Below are 22,150 nucleotides of genomic sequence, written 5' to 3'. Positions count from 1 at the left end.
TTTAACCATTTTAATAGTTTTCAGGTTAGTGCAGTTATTTATTAACTTCACATTGTTTTAGTCCACAATCTCAAAAGCCAATTTTTAAAAGTCAGAAATATAGCTAAATTGATGTGAAAATAACTAATACTTAGATTTTTTTTTGTTTGTTTTTATACAAAATGTTTTTGTACATAATTGGGTTGGGGAGTTTTTTGGGTTTTTTTTCTATTGAAGTCTAGTTGATTTACAATGTGTTAATTTCTTCTGTACGGCAAAATGATTCAGTTATACATACATATATATATATTCTTTTTTTAATATGTTTTTCCATTATGGTTTATCATAGGATATTGAATATAGTTCCCTGTACTATACAGTAGGACCCTGTTGTTTATCCATTCTGTATAGAAGAGCTTACATCTGCTAACCCCTGCCTCCCACTCCATCCCTCCCTGTACATAATTGTTTTTCTGAAGAAACATTTTAAAAGCAGCTATTCAATTTACCTCTTTTACCAATGAAAGTTTGGTTTTATTTAAGTATTTCAGTTGTGCTTTTGCAGGGTATTAGTCCAAACCTACAAATTATTTTGAAACTGCAAAGCCTCCAAACATTATTTTGACATTTAAAATACATTTGTACAAATTACAGAGCTTTTTATAAAAGTTCAACCCTTTATCTTTAAAAAGTAAACAAATTAATTTGTATATATTAAAAACATTAAAATGGTAACTTGCATATAACCGTTGTAGACATTAAACGTAACGCCCACCCAACCCCCATTTTGTATTTTTAAAATCTAACATATTTCATCATTTCTTGATTCAGTTTCTAATTTTTTACCAATTGGGGATTTTTCAGCAAGTTTGACTTATTTTTGCTTCAGAACTTTTTTGTTCCTTCATACTGAGTAAAATAAGAATTCCATGACTTCTGTGTGTCTTCATCACTTACACCTTAAATGTGCCTGAATATGCACTTCTAAAATTATCCCCGAATGCCTGTTCCTGCTCTTGAGAATCTAATCTAATGTGCACATTAAATATGCCAGAGGGAGGGTAGACACTTCCTTGAACCTTATCTAATTTATACAGGGAGAAAATAGCACACTCAGACTCTACAGGCTGTGCTTATATCAACAGAGGCTGTCTCTGGTGGAGGTGAAATGCTACTCAGTCTTTATTTTTGTCTTTCAAGATGGATGGCTGTAGCCAAGCAGTGGGTGTTTCCCTGAGGGAAATCAGAACTTCTGCATCAGCCAGTGTACTGTTCTGAGTGTGTTAACTTGAAGACTTTGCACAGGCAGATGTGACCGCAACTCAGTTTGTTTTAGGGGTACCCTCGGTGATTCACGTTTACTCTGAAATTTCGACAACATCCTGACCCTTTTCTTACCTAGAGTGAGTCTAGCAAGTAGGACAGCAAAAAGTCTGGTGTCATGGTGTTCTTCACTAGAAGCACCAAGTAAATGATCCAAAAGGTTCTCTGAGTTTAGTGTCAGGAGATTGAACATCGAATAGACTTCCTGCTGTCCTTCCCTTATACACTCACTCCAGAGCAGAAGCCCCAAGAATTGTTGGAGTAACCAGGCTTTATATATGTTTTGCAAGAACAATTACTGGAGAGAGTCTGTGCAATCAAAAATGTTCTCACTTTAAAGTAAAAGTAGATTTTTTTTTAATAGTAGAAGTAGTCACACACAAATAAATTGCTCACATTTTAAAAAAATTTTATCTTCCAAAATCACTTGAAGTTTGCAAGTATGACAGGGTATTATAGCTAAGTAACTTTATTCCTTAGAAAGTCTCACATTTATAAACCGCCCCCCTTCACTCCCTCTAACATGCTTATAACAAGTTTAACCAGTATAAGTTTTGTATGAACTCACTCAGTATAAGTGAGTATAACTGTTTGCTGAATAGTTCACTTGAAGATTCTACCATCACCTCAAAGTTAACCACATCTTCCTCTAAAACTAGCTCTTCATCTTGACATCTTTTTTCTTTCTTTTTTTTCTTTTTTGGAACTTAGAATCACTGTCTTCTTTTTCTCCCCTCCTGTATCTCTAATCAGCCTCCAGCTCATTCATTCATTCAGTAAATATTGAGTACTGTCTCTGCCAGAGTATTAAAAGTAACTGCAAGGTGTCTACCTTAATGGAATTTACAAGCCCTTTTGAGACTTACTTCATGTGTTTGAAATCTACCTTATTATTTCACATCACAAGAATCACAGGAACTTCCACATGGGTCTCATTGTACTTCGTCTTGCATACCTCTACGGTTAATCTTTCCAAAATATTTCTTATAAATCTTCACTGGCTTTTAATTCTTTAATAATGAAAATATATTACTTTTGTATAATCTGACCATTGACAAAACTCTTTCATAGGCACTCACAGTGCTGTCATACTGTGATTAGGTAATATTATTCCCACTTCTAGACAGGAAGACAACTAGTAAGTGGCAGAACCAAGACTCAAACTCTAGCTTTTTTGAGAGCCCTGAGTTCTTTCTACCAACATCAAACCTTTGCAGATGGACCTTAAAGACCCTGTAAAGTCTGGCCCTGGCCTGTCTCGCTATAGTGATTTTTTTTTACTGTTAACTACACACACCTTCCACTGTGACCAAACTTAGACACTTGTTAATTTTTGACTATGGGTTATCCTACTTTTTTATCCTGTTGGCATATTTTTTGCAAAAGCAATTTTTTTAACACTATGCAGCAGTTATTAGGGGAAGAGTCTGTGCAATCAAAACTACTACCAACTCAAAGTCAAAAAAGATTTTTTTTTAATAGTAAAAGTGGTTATACAAACAAAAATAAATTGCTCACATTTTTTATACTTTTACCTTAACTCCTTATGTTTTGGGCCAGTTTTCATTTAGTTATACCATACCTTTTTCAAGTTTTAAGCCTACTTTTCTAACTTGGATTTTTTTCTCTAACTTGATTTTTTTCCTCTTAATACCTAAGTGGCTGCTTCTCTTCATTCTTCTCCCCATCCTTCCCTGTTCTTCTTCCATCCCTCCCTCCCCAGTTTATATGTGGAACTTACATATAATTTCTTATTTTTGTGATTTATCTAGGTGTTTCATCTCCAACTAGACTAAATGATTCTAGAGGACAGGATTCTGATTTTTACATTTTTTATATTTTACAATTTTATATATAAAGTTATTTTCTATATAGTTATTCATGCATGACTTTATAATTACATAGGCTAATAAGATAATTGAAGATGGGTTAACAGGTAACATGTTTTCCTTTCTTACAGAGTTAAAAATTCTCCACTTAAACAGTCTCCAGGTTATCAGACAGAATTAGTTATTCAGTTGGTATGGGTGAGTGGAGAACCACCACAACAAATAACCAGTCTGGCAGTTAATTCTTCCTATGGATTGTAAGTATAATTTCTGTGTTTCTCAGTCTCTTCATCGTGTTCCATGCATTTTTATATTTTTAAAAAGAGAACGGATGATCTTTATTATAGTATCACTTAAAAAGATGTTGTGTAACTTTAATTTCAGAGCAAACTCAGTGTTTATTTGGAACATAGTTCTGTTTTGAATAATTTACTCTGGATATGCTTATACTGCTTCCTGATTTCAAGTTAAATATCTTACGGACCAGTGAATCTATCCTCTCCTGGATGTACTCTGAGACATAATTTCCTTGTAATGTTTGGTATAATGAAGGTCTAACAACATCAACCCAGAAGACTATGTTCTAAATTGATTCTATAAATGTTGAACCATAGCTGTATAATTTGTTCTTTCTCCTTCCATAGTTAACTTGTGTAAATTGTAAAGGCATAGTAATAGTTAAGTAAAGTATTCATCTATACTACAGCTGTATTTTTATTTATCAATTCATGCCTTCAAGTATATAGTGTTAGTAGTACATAGTTTTTATTATAATAGGATAGATTGATTTATTTTTTTAATAAATAAATTTATTTATTTATTTATTTATTTTTGGCTGTGTTGGGTCTTTTTTTTTTTTAAACATCTTTATTGGAGTATAAATGCTTTACAATGATGTGTAGTTTCTGCTGTATAACAAAGTGAATCAGCTGTACATATACATATATCCCCATTTCTCCTCCCTTTCGCGTCTCCCTCCCACCCTCCCTATCCCACCTCTCTAGGTGGTCACAGAGCACCAAGCTGATCTCCCTGTGCTTTGCGACTGCTTCCCACTAGCTATCTCTTTTACATTTGGTAGTGTATATATATCCATGTCACTCTCTCACTTCGTCCCAGCTTACCCTTCCCCCTCCCTGTGTCCTCAAGTCCATTCTCTATGTCTGCGTCTTTATTCCTGTCCTGCCCCTAGGTTCTTCAGAACCATTCTTTTTCTTTTTTTTTTTTTAGATTCCATATATACGTGTTAGCATACGGTATTCATTTTTCTCTTGCTGACTTACTTCACTCTGTATGACAGACTCTAGGTCCATCCACCTCACTCCAAATAACTCAATTTCGTTTCTTTTTATGGCTGAGTAATATTCCATTGTATATATGTGCCACATCTTCTTTATGCATTCATCTGTCGATGGACACTTAGGTTGCTTCCATGTCCTGGCTGTTGTAAATAGTAAAAATTAACTATTAATTAATAGTTAAAATTAATTGTGGTATAAGAGAAACCACATGCTAACTGCTCAGTCCAGAGCTATTTATTATGTGTAGGTCACTGTCTCCTTCCTTGATTCTAGCCCTAGGGACTCATTCATCTTTCTTCTTCCTCCTTATAACTACTACCACCTACTCTATCTCTTGCGGTTGTGCACCCAACTAAGACTGGCTGTAGTCTGAGATAGTGTTCTCTAATGTCTTTTATTTGGGCCCCACAATGTACAAACACAAACGTTCCCCTTTTTAATATTTTACTGCCCACAGCCATAAGAGAAACAAACAGGGAATAAGAAAAGGAACCGATAGAAAGTTTCAAAGAAAGTTGCAAATCAGTTGATCACATGCCCCATTGGGCTCACAGTTGTGTTTTGTTTAGCCTTTTTTGTGTATTTTTAAAATTTGAACTAGTTGCCAACACTATTTAATGTGAAAATCCATATTTAGAGCTTTAATTGAAAAATTTGATTATCTGGCCCATGTCTCCATTCCTGGTCAGCAGTATTCAGCAGGAACTGAGTTGAAGCTTCCCCTCTTTAGATGGGTTGTCCACTCTCCAGTTCACCACAGTCCTTAGTTAGCCTGTTTTACTTACTTATATAGCCCCTCTATATATTTTAGCTTTCAATTCCTGGCTTAAGGGATCTTAAAAGAATAAAATTCCTTTGTTCATAGTTGGTTTGTACTTCCCGACTCACAATTGAAAAGGTATTTGGAAGAGTCCAAAGGGAGGCCTCCAAGATTTATGCTTTCTACTTTTTATTTTTTTTGTTGTTGTTGTTAATTTTTATTTATTTATTTATTTATTTATTTATTTATTTATTTATTTATTTTATGGCTGTGGTGGGTCTTCGTTTCTGTACGAGGGCTTTCTCTAGTTGCGGCAAGTGGGGGCCACTCTTCATCACGGTGCGCGGGCCTCTTATTATCGCGGCCTCTCTTGTTGCGGAGCACAGGCTCCAGACACACAGGCTCAGTAAGTGTGGCTCACGGGCCTAGTTGCTCCGCGGCATGTGGGATCTTCCCAGACCAGGGTTCGAACCCGTGTCCCCTGCATTGGCAGGCAGTTCTCAACCACTGCGCCACCAGGGAAGCCCTCTACTAATAGTGTTTTGTTTCAAAAGGAATTTTCTTAGAGACCCATCATGATTTTTTAGCCCTGTAGACTGCAATACATTTCCTTGTAGCTGTTTATCTGTGCTAAAATATTTGCTCTTTCGCTATTCCTAGGGTAGTTTTTGGCAATTGTAGTGGCATTGCAATGGTTGACTACCTCCAGAAAGCAGTACTCCTCAACCTGGGCACTATTGAATTATGCGGCTCCAGTGATCCTTATCGGAGAGAACCCCGATCTCCTCGTAAATCTCGACAACCTTCAGGAGGTAAGAAGAAAAAAGTCCTGAGCTTTAGGTGTTCCATAAATGCCGAGTTACTTCTGTGAATATGAGTACTTCCATTAGGTAGATAGCTTGTCTGATTTCATCTGTTTGTATAAACTGTATCAGCCTTCTTTTTTGTTTTGTGTTGTTATTAGCTTATGCTTTTGTTTTTAATATTCTAGGATTTTATTTAACATTGGGAAAGAACCACAGTTTCAGACTTCTTTAGCTAAATTATAATGACAGGAAAATTCATCCCATTATTATAGAACAAAAGTTAATTTCACAGTTCTGTCCCTTTTATTGTTTAGTATTGTGAGACCAACAGTTTATTGTTTTGACTATTTAATTCAAAGGAATCATTTCCCATGTGAAAAAAAATGTAGATGCAAAAGTGAATTTGAACTCTATGAAATACAGCATTCTCTGATAGCTTTGATTCAATGCAAGCCCAGATCCATTAAGAATTCTCTCCATACCATTCTTTTGTGTTTGCTAGGTAATTAGTCTTATTTTAAATGTTTTAATACTAATTCCTCATGGAACACATGTATAGTTAGCTGTTTATAATAGTACTCCTCACCTTTTTTTTTCCAAACCTCATGGCACAGACAGAAAATGGCATTGGATCTCTGGCATATAGGGATATATTAATGAGGCCTCTAGCAGTAACTGGCCTCTGGGCTCCAGACTCCCCAGGACCTGCCCAGCTGGACCAGGGATTGAGGGGAACTCCATTTGGGGCAGACTTAACCTAACCCATTTGCAGAATGCCATTGGGAAACTCTGATCTATACTTCCTAACTCAATCTCTCTGAATTAAAATTCTTTCTGAGATTCATCTCTCAGTTGCTTTCAGGACATTATTAGCTGATACTAAATGCTTCTCATAATTCGTGAGAGAAGAAAAGAAAAAGGTGATGGGATGTAGACCTTACTATCATTTTGGTGATAGTTGAATATTTTTTTTGTTTTTGTTTGTGTGATCATTTTGTCATGTGTTATCTTCAGCAGAAATCGTTGTCCCAACCATACCATTCTAGTATCTTTGTCTCCTTTTTTTTTTCCTTCTGCTTTTCGTTGCTTCACTAAGGTATGCTGATTGTGACTTCTTGCATGTGCGGCGTTTCTAGCTTATATTCTGAATCTGTGAAAAAACTCCGTTCTTCTTTTTTATGTAAGTTATTTATTCCATGTCGGTAAAGTCATGACAGTGTATTTTGTCTGTAAAATTGTTTTTTCTCATTTATTTTTAAAAGAGCCTATTGAAGCATCCTATATCGAAAATAATATACTCATTCTTTAAATTCATCTCATAATATGTATATGAAAACAGCTATTGAAATGTTTGTGTCGCAATCCAGTTTCTTTATAAAGCAAAGGAACTAACATTTAGAGTCAGAAAGTTAAACATTGTCTTGATAGAAGAGTAGTAAAAGTTTTATTACTCCTGAAATTAATTAATTTCTTTTCTTGTTAGTACCTCATCATAGTTTACATAAAATTACTAGAAATTAAATACCTAAATTCATCCAAGGATAGAGACCAGTTCTACCGTGTGATTTTAAATTTTTTTTCTTGAATTCCATTGCTTGCTACTTTATCCTGTAGTAAACCTTACAATATTATTCATATTATTATTTGCTTCATTTTGTATTGAAGAGTTACATGTTTAGGCACAATAGAACTACTTAAGTTTTCATCAGTTTAAGATATTTACTTATTGTTGTTATGCTCACTTGAACAATATTTAGGATTATGTTTTAAATAAAAATTAAAAGAACATTTTAAAGCATACTTTAACATTTTAAGAATATTTGTGCCTTCTAAAATACATTATTTATATTTCAAATAAAATCTAATGTAGAATAATTGGTACTAAAATTCTTTAATTGCATTGATACGAAAATGATATTTTTGCTAAAGTGTATATTTTATAATATGTTCTTGAAGTGTAGACCAAGTACCATGAAATTGTCCTTCTATCTTTTGTAATCAGTATGAATGGAGAGATTTTTTTTTTTTGCTACTAATAGGTGCTAATATATTTTCGTAAAGAATAAGATGGCACTCAAATTATTTTATAAGGTAAAACGTTACTGTTTAAGTTTAAATGTTTTATAGCTGTATAAAATATCTATAGTATTTTCATAATAAAAATTATGAAACTGTCACAGGGACAGGTAGTGATAAAGTATTTCAACTACCTATATATATATCTGCTGATAGTCTTAATTCTGTTAAAAGTGAAACGTGATAATATACCTCTTGTTTTGCTGGCCACTTTTTTCACTCAGTGAAGGACACAATAAGGAAATTTCTATTCTGAATATAATATCTAATTAATGATGTGAAAGTAATAGACACATGAGAAAAAGTGCTTACTTAGGCTTGGAAATAGATAAATATAGAATTTAATAAAGAAGGAAATTAGATGCACAAAGCTGTATCTAGACTTTAGGGAAGATATTTTCAAAAGTTATAGAGAGGAGGCTCTAAAAATGAAGTTTTGGGCTCTACAGTAATTGCAGTTACTGTCAAGTCATCAATATTTTCGATAAGACAGTAAAAGAAATAGCCCAGTAGTACTAGTTGAAATTTCTGTCTTCGTGTTTCTTATAAGAAATGAAAGAGACTATATAAGAAATAAGGGATACAGTCAAGGATGGATAAAAATGTTGCATAGATCAATAAGTACTGTGTGGAATTAAGGCTGAATTCCCCAAAATGAGAAATATAGCAAAATGTTTGGTTACAGTGAAAACATAGTTAAGGAAGGATTAGGACACCACTTTAAGGATGATTTGCAATGATAGTTGAAAAATAGAGTATAGAACTAAATCACTTTGTTGCTCAACTCTCCATTAAGAATGATTTTTCTCTCTGGAAATTATGAAAAATAATAAAGAGAAATTAAAGTTTAAGCCACATTATGCAAATAAGGCAAACCAAGCAATAATGAAAAGATATCAAGAGAATTTGTAAAGAAAATTTGTAAATGGTACCCCCAATTGATGAAGGTCAAATATTTTACAAATCAGTAAATTTGATTTACAAGTCAGTCAGAATTCTAGAATGATTTGCTAAGTAGTTGATGCCTTACGTGCATATTGAAAATAGAGATAATAATAGAAGTCAGCAGGAATTCACTAAAAGTAAGTTGTTCCAAAATCAGCATTACTTTTTTAATCTGGTAGCTACATTGATAGTTCATGGCAGCCTGTTGACATAATATTTCCTGAAGTTAATTGGGTATTTGATAAAGAATTCCATGATACTTTTCTGAACCAAACAGGTGGAAGTGACCTAAATACCTAGTTCAATATGATGGTTGCAAGATTAAATCAGGAGTCAGCAAACTACAGTCTGCGGGCCAAATCTGGCCCATGGCCCACTGCCTGTTTTTGAAATACAGTTTTATTAGAGCAGCACCATGCTAATTCACTTAGGTGTTATCTATGGCTGCTTTTGTGCTTCAATATTAGAGCTGAGCAGTTGCGACAAATTGGCCCCAAAACCCAATCTGGACCTTCACAGAAAACATTTGGCAACTCCTGGATTAAAGCATGGTACCTAGTGGGTCGGTTTGTGGCCTGATACTAATTTGATGTAGTGTGCCTCAGTTAGTGGATATGTAATACTGAATAACATATGATTATACTTTGTTGAACATTTTAAATAGTTAATTAAACTTCCTGTTTAAACAATTGAAAGAGAAGGTGTGCTTATTTTTGCTGTTTAAAGGATAACTAATACATTTGATGGCAGAATAAAAACCCCAAAGGTAATTATAGGTAGAAATCATAAGCTTAAACCAGGGAAATGAAGTTTATCAGCAATAAATGTTAAGTCCTGTGTTTAGATTATAAAGATAATTACATGTATACAGAACAAAAAACTGGCCCAGGCAGTTCATGTGAACATGCTTGGAGGTTTCGTTGTTAGTTTAGGCAGATTTGTGTTAAATCTCAGCCCTCTTTTTATGTGTGTTACATTAGAGAAGATGCTACTCCGAGGCTCAGAGTCCTCAGAATGGGGGTGATCACTTCATAAAGTTAGTGTAGTTATTAAGTGAAAGGGCATATGTAATGTGCCTCATCTTGTGACTGGAATAGTGTTGGCGTTCAAGTGGTTGTTCTGTTACCACAACTTAAGGTACGCCAATAATACGACATAACTGCTGAATATACTAGTGTGAGAGATACAGAAGATTTTAAGTTATCCATTTATATTGTATTTCTTCCTCTTTTTAAAGCAGGCTGTAGAGAAAACAATTTTGGGCTCAAATGTACTCAAGAACTTCTGGCCAGTAAAATATCTATTACAATGACAGTGAAATTGACTGTCTTTAGACGTAATTAGGTGTTTGTCACTGAATAAGATACCTGAAACACTCAGTGCCTCAGTTTCTTCTTCTGTAAAATGAGGATAATACTGTCTACCTCACTGGCTTCAGTGAGAGTTAAATGTGTCAAGAACTTTGTAATTGTCATTTATTACCAGCTAGCTAATTGGGTTGGGATACGTTTAGGCAAAACCTAGATAACTGTATTGCTAGGAATATTGCTTGAAGGGAATCTGGCAGCAACAGAGAAAATGGATTAGATTATATGCTATGAAATCCTTTCATATATATTCATTCAGTTATTCAACAAATATTTATTGAGCACCTACCATGTGCTATGCACTGTTACAGGTAATAAAACAGACAAAAATCTCTGTCCTCATAGAACTCACATTATACTGGAAAAGACAGAAATTTTAAAAGATAGGTAATGTACAGTAAGTTGCATAATAGTGCCAAAGGGAAAAATAATTAAATGAGGGGCATTTGAAATATCAGTGACAAGGGTGTTACATTCTAAATAAAATATCTTGAGCAAAGATTTAAAGGAGACAGCTGTTTTCCATGAGGATGTCTGTAGAGAGAACATTTCAAGCAGAGAAGAGCAAGTACAGTGGCTCAGAAGCAGTGTAACTGGTGAGTTCAGGGTTACAGTGAACGGTAAGTGTGGCTGAAGTAGGGAGAGCAAGGGAGATGGGGAAGTACGTAGAAGGAGAGGAAATAAAGTCAGAGAGGATACACCATAGTCACATAATATATACCACAGTCATATACCATAGGATCATATACATCAACCAGTCATGTGGAGCTGGACTTCGGCTTTTACCCTGAGTCAGATGGAAGGCACGGAAGGGGTTTTTAGCTCATTCAATAATTTAATATCTAAATTAAATTATCACTATCACACTCTTCAATTTAGCTTCTTAAATGTTTCTTCCTAGGCTATTTTAAGAATGGGAATTACATCTCATACTACATTTTTATAGAGTTTAGTAGCAGTTGACAAAATACCAAAGGCTTTAAGTTTCAAATTTTATTTAGTACCAGGATCATTGTAATACTGGACTATATAATCACTACTATTTATTTATTTACTTAATTGAGGTATGATTGACATGTAATGTTATATTAGTCTCAGGTAGACAATATGATGATTTGGTATTTGTATACAGTGCAGAATGATTACCACAGTAAGTCTAGTTAACATCCGTCACCTCACGTAGTTTAAAAAATTTTTTTTCTTGTGATAAGAACTTTTAAGATCTACTCTCTTAGCAACTTTCAAATATGCAATACAGTGTTATTAACTGTGGTCATCATGGTATTCATTACATCTGCATAGCTTATTTATTTTATAACTGGATGTTTCTACCTTTTGACCCCCTTCACCCATTTCTCCTCCCATCCCCCGCCACCTCTGGCAACCATCCATATTTTTAGATTCCACATGTAAGTGAGATTATATGGTATTTGTCTTTCTCTGCCTGACTTACTTCACTTAGCATAATGCCCTCAGGTCCATCCACATTGTCACAAATGGCAAAATTTCATTCATTTTTATGGCTGAATAATATTCCATTGTATATGTATAACTCATTTTTTCGTCTGTGCATCCACCAGTGGACACTTAGATTGTTACTATATATCACTACTGTTTAAAGACCTGCTATCTTAGTGTTTTATCAAGAAAAAGTTTATTTATATATACAGATATTTTGTCAGAGATTAATAAATGCATACCTATAATTACATCTGTCATCTTAGAACTGTAAAGACTAGTTTTATTATTTTTTTCCAAAATCTTTAGTGTGATGAAAGTTAAAAAGAAAAAAAAAACTACTTGTTGTCATTCAAAAGCTTCCTATCCAATGAAGACAAATAATATATAGTTCAAAATAGAAAACACTCCTCATAAACCCAATTCAGTACTCAGTGTTCTCTAAATGTTACTATAAGAGCTTTCTTAGGGACTGTAGAGGTTGTGACGTCATGAATTTTACCAGACGAATTGAAAAGCAGATACTGGTCATACATGCACATATGTCGATATCATACCTGACAACTTCTGAGGCCTAGACGTGCAGCCTCTTGTCTGTTGCCCAGCTATCCCAAGCTCCTGGTGTGTGTTTATTTGTAATTTTTAAATACTTTGGAAGAATTCTTTTCATTTCAATCTCCAAGCAAATTAATTTCCATATTGTTTACTTTGCATTTTGCCATGCCTTATAGTTTTTGTCTATAGCGTAAAATACCTTGCTAGGGTTTCTCCTAAGAATTGAGGCCATCCTATAAGATAGATTAGTTTTATATGATTCATATATATCTGTGAAAAGAAAGTATTTCTTTAGAGCTCTTTTAAAAATGTGATAGTATAGTTTTTAAGAGTTATAGCCCTAGAAGATAAGTAATGTGCAGTACAGGCATACCTCGGAGATATTGCAGGTTCAGTTCCAGACCACCACATTAAAGCAAATATGGCAATAAAGCGAGTCACATGTATTTTTTGGTTTTCCAGTGTGTATAAAAGTTATGTTTACACTATACTGTAGTCTGTTAAGTGTGCAGTAGCATTATGTCTAAAAAAACACAATGTACAGACCTTGATTTTAAAATACTTCATTGCTAAAAAATCTAACAAACCATTATCTGAGCTTTTAGCAGGTCATAACCTTTCTGCTGGTGGAGGGTCTTGCCTCAGTGTCGAAGGCTGCTGACTGGTCAGGGTGGTGGCTGCCGAAGGCTGGGATGGGTATGGTAACTTCTTAAAATAAGACAACAGTGACGTGTGCTGCATCGATGGGCTCTTCCTTTCACGATTTTACTCACAATCGAACCCTCTCAAACCCTGCCGCTACTTTATCAACTAAGTTTATGTAATATTCTAAATCCTTTGTTCTCATTTCAACAGTCTTCCCAGCATCTTCACCAGGGGTAGATTTCATCTCAAGAAACCAGTTTCTTTGTTCATCCATAAGAAGCAACTCCTCATCTGTTAAAGTTTTATCATGAGATTGTAGCAATTCGGTCCCATCTTCGGACTCCCTTTCTAATTCTAGTTCTCTTGCTGTTTCCACCACATCTGCAGTTACCTCCACTAAAGTCTTGAACTTCTCAAAGTCAAACATGAGGGTTGGAATCAACTTCTTCCAAACTCCTGTTAATGTTGGTATTTTGACCTCTTCCCATGAATCACATATGTTCTTAATGGTATCTAGCATGGTGAATCCTTTCCATATGGTTTTCAATTGACTTTGCTCAGATCCATCAGAGGAATCACTATCTATGGCAGCTATAGCCTTACAAAATGACAGAAATATATTATATGTAAAATATATATATATAAAATATATAATATTATTTAAGAAATATAATAAGATGTGCAAGTTGAAATTACTCCTTGACCCATGAGCTGCAGAACAGATGTTGTGTTGGCAGCCATGAAAGCAACATTAATCTCATAGTACATTTCCATCAGAGCTTTTGGGTAACCAGGTACATTGTCAATAAACAGTAATATTTTGAAAGGAATTTTTTTTCTGAACAGTAGATCTCAACAGTGGGCTTAAAAGATTTAATAAACCATGTTATAAACAGAAGTATTGTCATCCAGGCTTTGTTGTTCCATGTATAGAGCATAGGCAGAGTAGATTTAACATAATTCTTAAGGTTCCTAGGATTCTTCAGAATGGTAAATGAGCATTGGCTTCAATTTCAAGTCACCAGCTGCATAGCCCCTAACAAGAGAGTCATCCTGTCCTTTGAAGCTTTGAAGCCAGGCATTAACTTCTCCTCTCTAGCTATGCACGTCCTAGATGGCATCTTCCAACAGAAGGCTGTTTCATCTACATTGAGAATCTATTGTCTGGTATAGCCACCCTCATTAATTATCTTACTAGATCTTCTGGATAACTTGCTGCAGCTTCTACATCAGCCCTTGCTGCTTCACTCTGCCCTTTTATGTTATGGAGATGGCTTCTTTCCTTAAACGTCATGAACCAACCTCTGCCAGCTTCATACTTTTCTGCAGCTTCCCCACCTCTCTCAATCTTCATAGAATTGAAGAGAGTTAGGGCCTTCCTCTGGATTAGGTTTTGGATTAAGGGAATGTGGTGGCTGATTTGATCTTCTATCCAAACCACTGAAACTTTCTCCATATCAACATTAAGGCTGTTTCACTTTATCATTCATGTGTTCACTGGAGTAGCACTTCTAACTTCCTTCAAGAACTTTTCCTTTGCAGTCACAATTTGGCTAACTATTTGGCTCAAGAGGCCTAGCTTTGAGCCTGTCTGGGCTTTTGACATGCCTTCCTCACCAAGCTTAATTATTTCTCATTTTGGATTTAAAGAGAAAGGAGAGCGACTGACTGACTCTTCCTTTCACTTGAACACTTAGAGGTCACTGTAGGGTTATTAACTGATCTACTTTCAATATTGTGTCTCAGAGAATAGGGAGGCCTGAGGAGACGGAGAGGAATGGGGGAAGGGCGGGTCAGTGGAGCAGTCAGAACACACACATTTATCAACTGAGTTTGCCATCTTACATGAGCGTGGTTCATGGTGCCCCAAAACAATAAAATAGTAACATCAGAGATCACCGATCACAGATCACCATAACAAATGCAATATTTCAGACTTTTGTATTATTATTATGAGAATTACTGAGATGTGACATAGAGACACGAAGTGAGCAAATGCTGTTGAAAACAATGGTGCTTGTAGGCTTTCTCAATGCAGGGTTGCCACAGCCTTCAATTTGTAAAAAAAAAATACAATACAAGCAAAGTGAAAAGTGCAATAAAACAAGGTATGCTTGTATTTTAAATATTGCAAAGTTAGAAGCACACGGTATTTTCTTAATTATTATTCAGTGATATTTAAGGGAGGTACTTGAGATATACTTAGGGGAAACCACTTTGAGGTTTGAGTTGAGAGTCCTTATGATGTAAAAATCACCAAATTTATTACCAAGTATTTATTCTCCTTCAAGTGAAATCCAATAAAAAGTATGTCATATGCCCTCAAATTGCCAACTTTAAACAAAATCCTGTGTTATATCTAATGTCCCTGAAAAATAGCCAATTATCTCTTTTGGAAATTGTTTCTTATTTGTTTAACTGATGACTGCTGTGTTAGTTTGAGGTGTTTTAATATCAGAATACTCCTATATTCTTATCTCAAAACTAATGAGCATAGTATCAATGCCAGCATAGTCTGCTAACCTGCTGGGTTTTTTTTTAAATGGACTGTCATTAAATACATACTGTAAATAGGAGGTAAAACTGCACTTATATAAACTTGTGGTGTGATTTGGTTTTGGTTTTGTTTTTTAGCAGGTCTGTGCGATATTAGTGAAGGGACTGTAGTCCCAGAAGATCGCTGCAAATCTCCAACTTCTGGTAATTTGGTTTTTATTTTATTACTAATTATAATTCTACAAAAAATACAGCCTGTCAAATTTTTATAGATAAGCGTTTAAAACACACCTACAAGGAACTTTTGTGTCACATATTTATTCTTAAAATCATAACTGTATTCTTTGCATTCTCATTAAGTGAAAAGGAATGCATTAGATAAAAATCTACAGCTGTTACCTGTTAAGAGTCATGTAACTGTTTACTTAGCTTTCTAATATTTACACTTTTTTGGGAAATTGTATTTTACTTCTTAACATTGGATCGAAGGTTTCGTCATCTACAGTTTTGTCTTTGCTCTCAGCATGCTGGAGTCATCTGGTAGAATAGTGCTCTAATCCATGAATAGTGTTCACCTAAATGTTATGAAAGATTTTTAATACTTATTATCTAATGGTGACTGTGGACAGTGAGAATAATTGTAGACTAGTTACATTTGTTTTTGCTTTTGATCAAAGTAATACAAGATATAATTTTATATCTGTAATAAAGCATTTGTCCTTTCTTATCCGTATATTAGTCTCATGTAACCTATGTATATATTAATATTTCAGAGTAACATTACTTTTTGAGTCTCCTTACAATTAAGAGGGTCCTGAATTTACTATTTTTTTTAGTGGATTGAAACTTTGCTAAAATTTAATAAGGTTAACTTCATAATTTTAACTGACGTATTTATTAAATCATTCTGGCTGGGAATTTTCATCATCTTTCTACTGGAAAGATTGTTCTTAACATAAAGTAACACTGTTCTTAGACAGATTTTGATCCTTGCGTAGGTAGTTCTATATCAGAAATAATTTTAAGAATGGGAAAAATTGAGAGGTGCATTTTACTTTACTCCCTCATATTTCAGTTTACCATTCTGTTAGATCTAGGACCAACAGAACTTTTGTGAGGTTTTCTTTTTAAAATTGCATTTTCCTGATATTGCTCAAGTTAATCATTTCTTTTCTTAAAATATATGCACCTTCTGGTTTTCTTAATATTCAAATTTCATATTTAAGTACACTCATTACACTAATAAAACATGGAATACAGGAATCACTCATATCATTAGCACCTAATATTAAGGCTGAACGTTGGTAGAATAACATTGAACAAATAATATGGAACAACACGTACTTCCCATCTCACAGGACTAGAGTTATTTCTGAATATGATTTAGAATTATAATATCTCTTAATTATTACTCTTCTTCCTCCAACCATATACAGTACTATTCTGATCTTCTCACCTTCCCTAAAGGCCATATGAATGCACTTGTCAGTATGTTAAGACTATAAGCCACATTTGATAACTTGGACATGTGATATATTGTCTTTCAGTATATTAAATGACTATCAAATGTGTTTTAATAAGACTCAGCCCAAGTAAATTAATACTCCTTTTCACCCTAAGTCAGACTTTCAATAGGTGTATATTTCTAGCAATTTGGAGTAACCCAACAAGAGGTAATTGTAGATAAATATGTAAGTACATTTCAGCATAATTATTCAATAGATAAATATTAAAAAATGCATACTGGTAAAAACCCTCCAGGTTCTCTCTTGTACCAGAGAAACTCAAACATCATTCAGCATTTTCAAATACACTGTGCTCTTTGGTTCACATGAAAAGAAAATATAGTTTTAACGTGCAGAAATTTGTATGTCACCAGGCATATTTTTAGGTGAGGTTGAAATGCAAAGTAAAAATTGTGACCTCAGAAATCATTGATAAATCATAAATTCTCATCTTTAGATATAAACTCTTAGTTTATTTAGTTTAGTCTTTGATTATGCTCTGAAAGAACGAAGAGTTACCTGAAGAGTTATATTCATTCATGCAGATCAGAAAAGACTACTTTTAAAAAAAACAAACCACACTTTGGTAGACAGTAGTTGTACCTAATACATGTTTCATATACCAGGAGATGGATGTCAGTCATGCATAAGTACTAAGAACTACCATAGAAACTAAAATAAAGCTCTGGAAATAGTTACTAGAAAACAACGTTTGTGTTTATGAGAGAAGAAATGTATAAAAAGTGGGTTGGGAGTTCAACTGAATTCCTAATAAATACTAAGAAGAGGACCTCTATTATAAAAATGAAAAGTAGCCATATGCCCTTTATCAAAACCAATATGTTCATTTGAAATAATACGTATAAGTGAAGAGAAACTTTTCTGAAAGGCTTTTAAAGCCCATAACCAAGATTTGTGATCTGAACAGTTTAGCCAACTAATATCAAAGCTCTATTCAAAAATCATCCTGAGAAAATCTAAGTTATGAATATAGTTTTCCCTTTCCATTTATCTTTAAATAAACCAACAATCTCTCTGAAATAGAAAATTAATTCTGCCATCCTGAAGTAACATACAAAATTATTTCTGCCATCTTCATTTGATCTTTATTTCAAAGAACTCAGATTGCTTCACTGAGCACTTCTCTAATGTTGGGATATATTTTAGTGCTGCATCCAAAATGTGTGTGTGTGTGTGTGTGTGTGTGTGTGTGTGTGTGTGTGTGTGTATGTATATATACATTTCAAATTAAAGAAAACCCAAGGCTACATACCATGAGATGGTGCCCTCAGGAGTTTCTGTGTGCCCTAAAAAAACCCAAAAGCTGTATGTATTTTCTGTGTTAATTTAATCTAATTTTAAAAATATATTCAAGTAGGAAATGCTAAAAACATTTTTGGAACTTTTTCATGAGCTGTCACAGAAGTTATGACAACTGGTAGTAGGCATTTTCAGTTCGGGGAAAAATATATCTGCTTCTTTTATTCACATTTACGGCTTATGTTGCCTATTTTTATGTTAGAAATACAGGACATTTTTATAATTTTATATTTGTGTTCAGATATGCTATCTTGCTATTAGCCTGATATGAAATATATCAAATAAAACAAGTGTTAATAAATTTTTGTACATCCATGTGGTTATGTAGTATCAGAGATGAATATTTTAAAGTATATGTAACATCTTCTCATAACCATTATCTTCTTTAAATCTGAATTATATTATATGAAAAAGGAGTGTACCCTATTTCTATTCCTGAAAATGTTGCTGAGCTCAGTGTTACTTATGTAATATTTTTTGATATAGGATTTATGAGGATCTATAAATGCTATTTAGCAAAAATAACATAGTTTTAAAAGAGTAATTTTTATAAGACTGTCTTAGAAGTAATTGGATCCTGCCAATGTTGACAGGCTTTACTTGGTCTGAGAAGAGACTTCAAGGATGTTTTCCACCTGGCCACAGAAAGAAAGTACGATTTTGTGGGGGAAGGTCAAATTTTGACCTTATTTATTAAGGCTCAGTACTTTCACCGGGATAAAAAAGAAATCAGCGTAGAAAAACCATTTTATTTACTTCCAGTTATGTTCTAGATAGTCATTTCTAGCAGAAAAGCTTTATTCGTTCAGCACATGTTTACTTAGAGATTCCTACATGCAAAGCACTCCACTGAGTCCAAAAGAGATGCAAATATCAATCAGATAGGGTCCCAGCTTCTCAATTCAGTTCAGTGGGAAAGGTCAGGTGTGTGTAAACTTAAAATATAGGGCGTTAAGTGATTAACATCATAAGAGAAGTAACAGGTGAACTTTTACAGGAATTCAAAGAAGGGGAGGTGATTTATAGCTGGAGAGATGGTGAAAATTTTAATGGGTGAGATATCATTTGAAATGTGTTATAAAGATAGGTAGTTTGACTCTAATAATAAAGTCAACTAGAATACTACTTAGGATTCCCTTTATAATAAAAGGTTTGTGTTAGAAATTAAAGAAATACAATGAAAATTAAGAACATCTTTTTAAGGAAAAAGGACTAAAAGCTTAATTATAAAATTATTAGAGAAACGTATTGAAAGTCACAGTTGAAATAAAATATTTCTTACCTCATTAAATTTAAGTAAATATTTGAACATATCTAAAATTATAAGTATCATCCTCAGTATTTTAAAGACCTCTATGGTACTAGTAGAATTTATATATGATTTTAAAGTTTGTATCTAGAAAGCTAACTCTAAAATAAACTTTACCAGTATAGTACTTATACAGGATTCTAAGTGCTACTAGATAAACCTTATTCGGTTAACTAATATCAAGAATTTTTACATTTTCTTTCAGAAACAGATAACTCCTGATATTTTTCTTTATCTGTTCTCTAACTTATAAATGTATACCAAGATTTTGCCAAATGGTTGTAACTTATGGAAAAATTATTATACATTAGGGTTAATATTTATATATACTAGAGATTGGTCGACCATGAAAGATAATGCACTACTGATTGCTGTTCTTACTGTAATATTATAAGAATTATTATTAACTATATACATGATATTTTCTTCTGGCCAGTAGTATGGGAACTTGTTTTAGGGGTTACCAGATTACTTTGTTTGTACTTTTCCCTGTGACAACTCAGTGTTTGTGACTGACTATGTACCTGTTCCTTCCATTGTCTTCATTTGTGTAGGTTCTTCATCACCACACAATTCAGATGATGAACAAAAAGTGAATAATTTTATAGAAAAGGGTATAGTATCTTTATTTTACAGTATTTTCTTTTAATTACATTTAATTCATTTAGTTTACTTTGAATAGATTTTGACATTTTGTATCAAAATATTATTTTCAGTGAAGATCAAAAGCAGAAAGTTTTCCAAGATGGTAGCCAGTGATATAGGTAGGAAATAGACATTTCTATTTTGTTTCTAATCCTTGCTATATGCAATGCTAACTCAATACCAGAAAATTATCTAATGCATTGCATTTTGTATATATTAATTTGTTATTCCTATGCTAAACAATCATCTCCTGGGCTGTGTTTCTTCTAAACTCATTGGGGCAATAATTATTAAAAATCAGTTAAACTGGGGTTGCAGTTCTTCCTCTGACTTAACAGTGTGAATTGTTCTATTAATTTTTATTTTTGCTTTATCTTAAAATAAAGCAGGGTTCAATTTATGCCATACGTAGTACAGTTTTATACTTCAAAGTTTTGAAATTTTTTTCTTTATAGTTTTATTTGTATTTTTTCCTACCTGTCTTCTATCCTCACATTATCCAGACTCCAGATTTCAAGGAAGTGGTTCTTTAAAATATTGACGTTTAGTCCGTAATCTGTACTACCCTTGGGTTAAATGGGGATTTTCTACGACTCCTTCCCCCCAAGTAAAAATGAGTGATACTTTGAAATTAATTACTCAGTCCAAGATTTTCAAAGTTTCAAACTGGGGGATAAAATATATAATTAAACTTTAGGGACATAATCAAACTAGGGTTTTTTAGTCATAAAAATTTGAATTTTGTCTGAAGATTTTTACAAGCCTGAGAAACACCATTTTACTAAAAGAGAATACATTTAATCTTTGATGTAAATCCAAAAATTTTATTACACTGTTAACGTATTACTTATTTCCCCCAAAACTCCCACCATATATTCATGGAATTGTATTAAATTAGATGAATTTCTAGGCAGCTGGAATAGATTTACGTCTTTTCAACTGATAAAGTTTAATATGTGGTAAATTTCTAAAATTCTTAGACGTAGCATCCATCTTGTTTGCATGTTGTAAATTGAACCCTGCTTAGTCATATTAACACTGGCTGACTTTTAGCACCTCTGGTCATTTTTTGAATAACGCGGTTTATTCTTGGGCAGAGGGCTCTTCATTTATGGAGTATCAATTATTTATCTCTATGTATTTGTGGTACTTTAGTGAATCATTTGGTAACATTTAAATCACTTTCATTATCTACGAGCACTACTGCATAATTCTTTTTCAACCAATTTCCTTTAAAGATATACTATCTTAATAGTACTTTAGAGGTTCTTTTACTGTCATGTAATGTAAGAAGTTAGAAGGGACTTTTCTACATATAATTTATCAAAGAACTTGTAGAATTTAATTACCTAGGAATTTTACCTTGCATGAAAGTTACTTTGTACATAATTAAATTTCTCAAATAATTTATCTGTTTGATTTTCGATCCTGGGGTTATGTTTGCTTTGTTAAATGTTTTGACTCACTTTCCTTTTTTTTCTGTGTTATGAATAGAATATGTAACGTGGAATATCTGAGTGTGATTATTTGAAAGGCTTTAATAAATTTCTTAGGATTGAGAACATTATTGGAAGGATAGTTCTTTGGTAACATAAAAAAGAAAGCAAGAATGTTATCAGCAAGTTTTTTTGTCATGCCACTTTCTATAGTTATGTTTTTTGGGAAACATATTAACTTTATTCAACTTTTCAAACTTATGTTAGCTATACAGTTATAAATAATTATTTTTCGTCTCCAGAAACCACTGTTATATCTCCTATTTTTATATATAATGTTAATTGTTTTCAGTTGGAATCTTTCAATATTTTTTTGAAGTATAATTGACTTACAA

The 22,150-nt window shown here is 33.4% G+C and overlaps 1 protein-coding gene across 2 annotated transcripts in view; it reads left to right on the top strand.

Moving 5' to 3' along the window:
- Nucleotides 1-22,150, top strand: part of STXBP5 (syntaxin binding protein 5) — a 166,184-nt gene that overhangs the window by 99,866 nt on the left and 44,168 nt on the right. The window contains exons 17-21 of one of the 2 annotated variants that reach the window (XM_007196901.2): nt 3,263-3,388; nt 5,853-6,004; nt 15,679-15,744; nt 20,229-20,288; nt 20,391-20,438. In XM_007196901.2, coding sequence (XP_007196963.2) covers nt 3,263-3,388; nt 5,853-6,004; nt 15,679-15,744; nt 20,229-20,288; nt 20,391-20,438 — 452 coding nt within the window. The remainder of the gene's footprint in view (nt 1-3,262; nt 3,389-5,852; nt 6,005-15,678; nt 15,745-20,228; nt 20,289-20,390; nt 20,439-22,150) is intronic. The other variant, XM_007196903.2, reaches the window with a different exon arrangement.

The sequence above is a fragment of the Balaenoptera acutorostrata genome, chromosome 14 (assembly GCF_949987535.1).
Source record: "Balaenoptera acutorostrata chromosome 14, mBalAcu1.1, whole genome shotgun sequence".
In the NCBI taxonomy this organism is placed as follows: domain Eukaryota; kingdom Metazoa; phylum Chordata; class Mammalia; order Artiodactyla; family Balaenopteridae; genus Balaenoptera; species Balaenoptera acutorostrata.
Note: the sequence above shows the minus strand (reverse complement) of the source record. Positions and strands in the feature narration are given on the sequence as shown.